An 8592-nucleotide genomic window follows, 5' to 3' on the forward strand; every position below is an offset into this window, starting at 1 on the left:
GAGGAGGGGGGTATGGGTAGGGTAGCAGGGGGTTGCAGGGAAGCACACACACACACACACACGCACGCACGCACACTGGGATGTCAGAGAGAAAGGAAATTCACACTCATTTCCTCCGTGTGGTTTCGGTACAAATCAACAACATCCTGTCCTTTTGTGAATCCTGCCTGCCCTCATGCTGGTTTGCGTTTCAGGGTAGGCGTTATAACCCCCCACCCCCATCTCCTCTCCTCCCCCTCTCCCTCTCCTCCTCCTTTTCTCCTCTGTTTTTTTTTTTTTACACTACCACAGAGGCTGTAGTCATACCTCACATTGTTGCAGAGGAAGGAAGGGCACGTCCTTGTTCGCAATAAACGGCTTTAGATAGAACAGGACACAAGGGGAGCGGCCATTATTTAGCCTAATCGAGCTGGGGCACGTGATCGTCGAGGGTACACTGATTAAAGTGGGGAAATATTTTATTTATCACCCCTTATGGGATCGTTTTCCTGCAGATTTATGATTTTATTGAGATGTTTTCTTCCCTAAAGTTTTCATTAGCGTTTTGGCATCCGTTCATCATAATGAGAAAAATATTAGCGATCAGATGTGCCAGCATTGGAAAAAACACAAATGCATTGCAGATTTAGCCCACTCACATCTCTCTCTCCCCCTCTCTCTCGTCTATTACACAATACCTCCATAATCACGTCTCCTTTAACGTGTAGCAGGAAGCGCGAGCTGCATAGATACATAAATTAACAGACTAAAATACACCAAGAGTGGCACCACAGCCGATGAGTCGACTCTTTATGTAAATCAGCCCTGACATTGCCCTTGTGACCAAAAAAAAAAAAAAATCCCCCTCCTCCTCATTCCCCCTTCTCTCTCACACACGCCTCATTCGCCATTTCATCCCATTCATAAAAATCTCGGCATCGCGCCTGCGCAATGCCATTCGGAGTCCTCCCCATTCATAAAAATGTAACCTCCGCATTTCAGCCCTCCCGAGTCGCTCTGCCCTCCCATTCACAAAAAAAGAGAGAGAGAAAAAAAACGCCGAGGCATCTGCGCAGTGCCGTCCCCTTCCTTTCCTCTACCCTCCCATTCATAAAAACTCACTTCCCTCCCCCTCGGTGGTTGCAACATCATATCCAAAGCTCTGCGTCCACAACCGCAGTCGCCTTTTACGCACCAGCGAGTGGAGAATATAGAGCAGGAGAGACGCTCTCCTTTCGCCTATATTCCTCATATTATTCCCCAACATTTGGACTTATTTTTACTCAACATCTGTGGAGCTATACTCACTTGCTTGGACTGGACTATACCCTGCGCGCAGACGTCGTGCGCAACGAAGAGATGAGAATTTTATCCTGAAACCACAGTAAGTGACAATTTCTGCTGTCTTCTCATCGTTTTATGTTTGTTACTTGTGAGCGTGAGGCTGCACAAACCGAGCAGTCAGTCCTCTTGCTGCCTTTACTGCCTACGCTCAACTGTTCTCCTCTCAGTCTGCTGGATCGCAGGCATGAAAACGCTCCTGCAAACTCTATATTGCAACAAGCTGTTTCCCCGACCCGTGTTTGCACTTTGAGTCAATATTTAACCACCGATTTCGTGCCAAAAGCAAGGCTGAGGGCTCGGAGAGGGGAACCAGTGTCGTGTATTTAAAAAGCATAACTTATTCGAATTTTTGGACTGAATAGATGCATTTATTGCTGGTTTCTGTGGCTTGTTTTAAAGCCACTGTCACGTAAAAAAAGAAAAAAAGAAAAAAGATCGATCACCCCGTCTCTGTCTAAACCTCCGTCCACTCCGGAGCCTGTACATGTTGTAGCTTATCTCGGGCGGCTCGGTTGCGTGTCTCGCTCTCGCTCTGCAGCGATCGCATGCTTTGCGCACAGTGTCGGTGGTGTCAGGTGTTTTTATCATTAGCTGTTCATTCAAAACGTACATTAAAATATAAAAATCTGCCTCTCATCAGCTTCTTTTGGTTGTCACGAGCGATAACGACCAGGATTTACGCATCAAACTACGCATTTAACTGCTACCAAATTAAAATTGCCCCACAGCCGTCTGTCTGTGCCTCGAAGTGTCTTAATTTCTTCATCAATGTCATATCTTTTGCCATTTTACGGATATAAAGAATGAGGTGTTGAATACGTGCTTACATCGTCTACATAAACATGCTATTTGAGTATGCCGAGCGGCCGCCTCCGGTTTTTATGACTCAGTCCATTCACATATTGAAGGGAGGGACGCGCACACACACATGCGCGCGCACTTGCACACGAACTGTTCCGGCTTGGATCTCATAATGGTCTAGATTTGACGATCACAAGCGCTTGTGTCGGTGCCAGCAATGTCGCAACAGGTTTCTCAAACAGGCTTTTGAAAATCCGGGGAAAAGGAAATAACACGAGCCGAAAGTCATGCAAAGCAGCCGTGACTACTGACTAAATTGTAGAATATAAATGATCATCATTAAGCAGTATTAAACCACAGCACTACGGGGTTTTTTTAGGTCTTTGGAAAATTCAAATTGCCTTGAAAGAATAATCAAAAACATGATGCAAAAATCATGTCTGGCTGAGCTGGTTTTGTGGGGTATTTTGCAACAGTCTAATCTAAATTAGCACGGAGGATATGGATCAGTGGAAGGGTCGTTTGTGCTCAGTCTTAAATCATCTTTTTGTTTTCTGTAAAGTAGGTTAGGTCTTCGCTGCCGAGCGCTCATAGATGAAATGGATGAAACAGATTTCATTCGGGCTCATCATGACTGGAGCGCATTGATTCATGCTTGCAACACCAAGAGCAGCCAGCAGCTTTCATTCACAAAAACCTGCAGTTCACAAAATCAGACTCATTCACAAATAATCCTCAGATTGCTCCCTGATTCAACTAAAGTGCAAACTAGAGATAGAGAAAAGATAGAAATGTGACAGTGTATTTGTCTTATTGCTCTGTGAGCCTGCACAAAGACCTGATTTCTCTTGCCTCTTGCGTTCATTTTGGCTTTGTACAAGTCCCCTTTCTGGCCACTTTCTCCTCTCTTTGCTCTGCCTTGTTTTGCATCTTTGAGTCTTTTGCATGCAAGCCCTGCTCTCTGGTGCTCCCTGCTCTTTGGAAGGGAGGCGATGAGAGCCCAACTTCTCTTGTTCTAATGTCAAAGTTAGAATGGAGGAGGTTTGAAACCCTGTTGGTATTCAGTGTAAAGATCATGATCGTTTGAAAACTCTACGTTCAGATTAATGCGGTGATCTGACCTCGAAAAGATTTTCGAAGAGACACAGAAACACTTTGGATTTTAAGGATTTAATTATTGTTTTAGGAAAAGAAAACTACTAATTTTATCCTGTCAGAGCGGTTCATTTGAAAGGGTTTTACCAGTAGTTCTACAGCCGTACAAAAAAGTCTAAATCATGTCAGGGAAGTGGTTTTACTAGTTTAATCAGGAGAGAAAGCAAAGGTTAGTCATCAACACTAGCAATGCAAATCAATAGGAAATTGCCACACAGAGCAAAATACTAATTCTACAGCCTCCCCCTTAAAAACACATTTACATGTCAGTTGAATAAACACTAAGGTGGTTTTCTTCTTACATCAAAAATGTGTTTTAAGCCTCATCATTGTGGTTTAGGATCTTTAGAGAAGGAAGGAGGATCAAAAGAATAAAAGAACATAAACCACAAAAGATGCAAGTTATAACTGTCTTTTTTTGTGTCTGTCTTGCAGTTTTGCTAGATGCTGCTTTAGAGTGAAGACGTGCGAGGCACAAGCCTACACATGGAGTCCAGGGTTCCCCATCACATCCCCGGAGTGTCCTCCTCCCTTATATCCCAGCCTCTGCTGGACAGTCGAGTGCCCTACGGCCGCCTGCAGCACCCTCTCACCATCTACCCCATCGACCAGATAAAGTCCTCGCATGTGGAGAACGACTACATCGACAGCCCCGCAGTCATCTCCCAGCAGCCCCCAAGCCAGAAGTCTGTGAACCGAAGAATCACCTGGCTGGGTCAGAACCAGGAGGCCTTCCTGGGGGCTAACCACAACCATCATCACAATCATCAACACCAGCACCACCAGCAGGGCAGGTGCGAGCCCCACCCACACCAGGACACTACCACCCACCCTTGGATTTCCTTCAGCGGGAGGCCCAGCTCTATCAGCAGCAGCAGCAGCACCTCGTCTGATCAGAGGCTGCTGGACCACGCTGCGCCCAACCCAACAGTGGACCACCACCCAAACCTGCAATCCCACCAGGGCACCGTGAACACAATCACCACCCGAACTCCAGGCTGCTTCCCTTCCTCTGAATCAAAAGTCCTCACATCCTCTTCCTCTACTTCTTCCTCCTCTAAATCGTTGGACCTCAAGTCTGCAAAGATGCCTGCAGGAGGTGTGTGCACCACTGGAGGCCAGCAGGGGTTGGCGCTGATCCCTTCCTCCCCGGCCGAGAAGAAGCACCTCCTTCTCTGCGAGCACTGCGGGAAGTGCCGATGCACGGAGTGTACGCTCCCCCGAACCCTACCCTCTTGCTGGGTCTGCAACCAGGAGTGCCTGTGCTCTGCTCAGAGCCTGGTGGATACAGCCACCTGCATGTGCCTGGTCAAAGGGATCTTCTACCACTGCACAGAGGACGAGGACGACGAGGGCTCTTGCGCCGACAAGCCCTGCTCGTGCTCCCAGGCCAACTGCTGTGCACGCTGGTCCTTCATGGCTGCCCTTTCTGTTGTCCTGCCTTGCCTGGTGTGCTACCTGCCGGCTACGGGCCTGGCCAAACTGGGACAGAAGTGTTACGACAATGTTAGTAGGCCAGGCTGCCGCTGCAAGAACTCGCAGGCTGGCGCGAGCATCCCTGTGTCTAAAAATGGGGGTGTGGAAGCAAAAGTTGGGACGCTAGAGAAGCAGCAGCAGGGGTCATGATACTGGACCAGACTGGCTGACAGTGGCCTTGCTTAAAAATGGACTGGACCACACAGTACTTGCTTGCTCTCTATGGATAGGACAATCCAACACCAACCCCTTAAACTACCACATTAATCTGCTGGAAGATGACTTATGTAAAACAAAGGTACTTAAATAGCTTCTTGACCTATGTTTGATAGGATGGATGATCAAAAGGGGCCTGATCTTAGAGAGTTAGCTTGTAGGAACAGCTAACAGGCCCTCTGAAATGTTTCTTTGTTGGAGTGACACAAGAAGAAGAGACTAGATTGTGGGAATGGTGTTTTTGTCGTTTTGCAAAGATGGCTGAAGGCACAAAGTCATTGTACCTCTCTGCTGCTCTGTATTTTTCAGCTAATTTTGTAATGGTAACTAACCAGAAGCTGGTTGTAGATCCTCCGATAACATAAAGGTTATATGATGGAGATAAATATCTGTATACCCCCCCCTCCCAAGCCCCAAAAGCACAGCCCAGTGTCCCTCTGTCTGAACCAACTCGAAAACAAGTGATTACCTATACTGTGGCTTTATGATAGGCCACTGCAAGAGTGAAACCACCACTTAGTCGCTCACTCTCTCCACTATTATGATGATCACCATCTTCTAGTGTCGCCATTTTTTCTTCTCCTAGCTTAAAGATGCTAGCTTGGTAACGCTAACACTTTATCTCTGAGCTGTAAAAACAACAATGAGACTTTAAATTACTTCCCTTAGTATTCACTCTGGATTTGCAAAAGCAGATGTACAGCAAGTGGAGAGATAATCACTTAACAGTGTGTTTCCTGTTTTGGGAGATGAAGTCCAGAAATTCTAAAAAGATTTTGAATGCTGTTCACCAATCACCTCAGAGGTAATGCATGTCATGACCTGCATGCTCTAGTCTAATGGTTACCCACCGTGCTAGAAGTCGATGTGTCGTAGAGAAACGTGTAAAAAAAATAAGTACACCCAACCTTCTCAGGGACTGTTACAGTAATCCTCTCTAGAACTTGGCCTACAGCATGTTGATTTCTAAACTGCCTAAGAGCCTGGTCTACTTCCTCTTTGCACAAGACGGCAAAGAAACATTTAGGGGCAAAAAGGCAATAGTGAATAATTTAAAACAAGTAAGCTAAGTGAGAGACAAACTGGCCAGAAAATAACGTTTCCGGAGGAGAGGGGATGCAAGTGCTAGAGAGTGACGAGCGGGGGAAGAGAAGGCATAGCGAAGTCGTTGTTGTGTTTGTATCTATTCAGCCTTTGTCGAAATCAGAACCTGCCACTTGCACAACCTTTTTAGAGAGACGCAAACCCCTTAAAGGATGTACTAAAGCACAGTATTAACCACCTCAGCTATCTCACATTACGTTTGCGTGCACTACACACCTTAGCCCGCCTCTACACACAGTGTCTTCATTAAATTCTAATCATTATGCTGCATTGCTGCGTTAGTCAGATAGTGTGTCTTTTATTCTGAAAGTCTATTTTTGTGGCTTGCATGACATTCGTAGGACTTTGCCAAAGGAAGCTAGCATACAGTAGCTTGTTTTTTCGCTGTCTGAGTGATCACAGTTGTTATGCACCCTCGCCAAATGGAGTTGACGGCAGTTGGTTCTTAAAGGCACGCTGCCCTTTAATACAGATGGCCTTTTCTGTTTGGCATAAAGGCATACTGTCTTTGTTGCTCCATAACACACACTTCTCTTTAATGTTGGACCCTAAACTTCCACTAGGGAGCCTAACTTTGCTCATACCTGTTTTCGTCTTGTTGCACAAAGCTGATATCACACAGGAACAAAAAAAAAAAAGACACTGTCCTTAGTCTTGAATGTATAAGGCAATATTTTCAAAACCTAGCAATTCAGTCTGACAGAAAGGTGCCAAAACTTTGAATGATTGTGTGACTGGGCAAAGGCCTAGTACCTGTAGGCGGGGGCGACAAAAATCACAAATGTTTTGACAATATATTTAGGAATAGAGCTATGCAGGTGAAATGTTCTTTGCTGTAAATAGTTTCACAACATTTGTGTTCTTTAGAAGAGACTTTTAAATGTCCTCGAAAGATTGCATGGTACATTATAACTACAATTCAGTACAAAATATATAGAGAATATATTAGATATATATTTTGAGGGGAAGATGTTTTTGAGGTGGTGAGAAATAGGAGAAGAGGGAGGGTGGCGAGAGGGAGTTTTGAGACGGGGTAACAAAAATGACAGGTCTTTCTATCACAAGCACTTGATTTAGAAAAGTGTGCCCGGCAATAAAAAAAAAGAGAGAAGAAACTCAGCTGTTTATGCTATCCATGGCTCATTAGCAGTCGAGAGGCTAAGCTAATTCCCTGGTTCCTCTCCGAGTCCTAAAGACTGTGGACTCATTGAATCCACACAGGGAACACAATCTACCCCTATCCGGATCAACCCATTTCCTGCTGTTACTGCTCAGTGTCTCAGCTCTCTCCCCCTCCCCTCTTTTTCTCCCTCTTGCTTTTTTTCCCCCCCTCCTTCCTCTCTTCCCTCCTTCCTCCCTGAGAAATTGTCCAACAAACACCCCTGGCCTTGATTGACAAACACAGCTGCTGTGCATAAACTTGTCATACCACAGAGACGGGAGAGAAAGACAAGTCTGTCTCTCTTTCTCTCCCTGTCTCGCTGTTTCCCCTCTCTTCTGTCTTTGTTTTTCCTCTCGAGTCGTGCCATCTTTTTAACCAGCGGACCTCTTTTTTTTTTTTTTTTTTTTAAAGTCGCTGCCTTTAGTCTTCTCTTTTACTCCTCTGCTCTGTCACTGCAAAAGTAATGTTTCACTTCACGTTAGCTTTATACTTTAACATGTGCTCGCTAGCATGTTCGAGGAGTAATCACCAACAATGAGAAACTTAATGATTAAAACTTTTTGTTCTTTTATTTTTTTTCTTCGCTACAATGCTGTGACTTTTACACGCCCCTACCTGTCGCTCGTGTGGGCGTAGTTTTTTTATTTTCACCCCAAACAGGAGGAAAAGTCTCATACAGCTGGGTGATGCTACTCCATTCCTTTATGCCTTTGCAACGTCGATGTTGGGGATTAAGAACGAGATCTGTGCTTTTGTTTTTTTTGTTTAGATATAACAAAAAGAAAAAAAATCTCTCATATAAAAGGTTCCCTTTATAGATATATTTATTTTGAAGTTCTATTTTATATAGTATTTATTTAGATGCCAACTTTTTGTTTATGAAGAAAGCTTATGTCGAAATGGAATGTACATTGACAATGGAAATATATATTGTTAAATATACCAGCGAGTTGTGTCGTTACTTTTCTGATTTACAAGCACAAAACACAAACACACACTTCATACACTCATATATCTTTACATAAGAAGTGTATTTTTATATGTATCAAGCAACTCATCATGAAAAAGAAGCTCCATGCCGAGTATTAAGAACACATGAGGGCAACTTACAACATCCTATAATCACGTATAAGCTTCTTATGAAGATGCTTTAATTACTAAATGCTACTTATCCAACATTAATCACTTGTTAAAAGAACTTTTATGGGCTTTGGTTGTTTTACATCAACACTTACACACGACGCCCCCCTTCCCCCACTTCCTGTGTCTGAATAGGTGGCTCCTATAAAACACAGTCAGGGCAGCAAAGGTCAAATAAAGCAGCTTGACCTTAAAACATTACATAAGTAAGAGGA

The 8592-nt window shown here is 44.4% G+C and overlaps 1 protein-coding gene across 1 annotated transcript; it reads left to right on the forward strand.

The window, feature by feature from the left end:
* The first annotated feature begins 1156 nt into the window (after nt 1-1156).
* On the forward strand, nt 1157-5978 carry spry4 (sprouty homolog 4 (Drosophila)). Its single transcript, XM_069678195.1, has 2 exons — nt 1157-1363; nt 3715-5978. Exon 2 carries the CDS (start codon nt 3766-3768, stop codon nt 4903-4905), a length of 1140 nt encoding a protein of 379 aa, XP_069534296.1. The 5' UTR covers nt 1157-1363; nt 3715-3765; the 3' UTR covers nt 4906-5978.
* The last annotated feature ends 2614 nt before the right edge of the window (nt 5979-8592 follow it).

This window comes from Semicossyphus pulcher, unplaced genomic scaffold (assembly GCF_022749685.1).
Source record: "Semicossyphus pulcher isolate SPU_LCO1_2020_fin unplaced genomic scaffold, fSemPul1.0.p SCAF_10, whole genome shotgun sequence".
In the NCBI taxonomy this organism is placed as follows: Eukaryota; Metazoa; Chordata; class Actinopteri; order Labriformes; family Labridae; genus Semicossyphus; species Semicossyphus pulcher.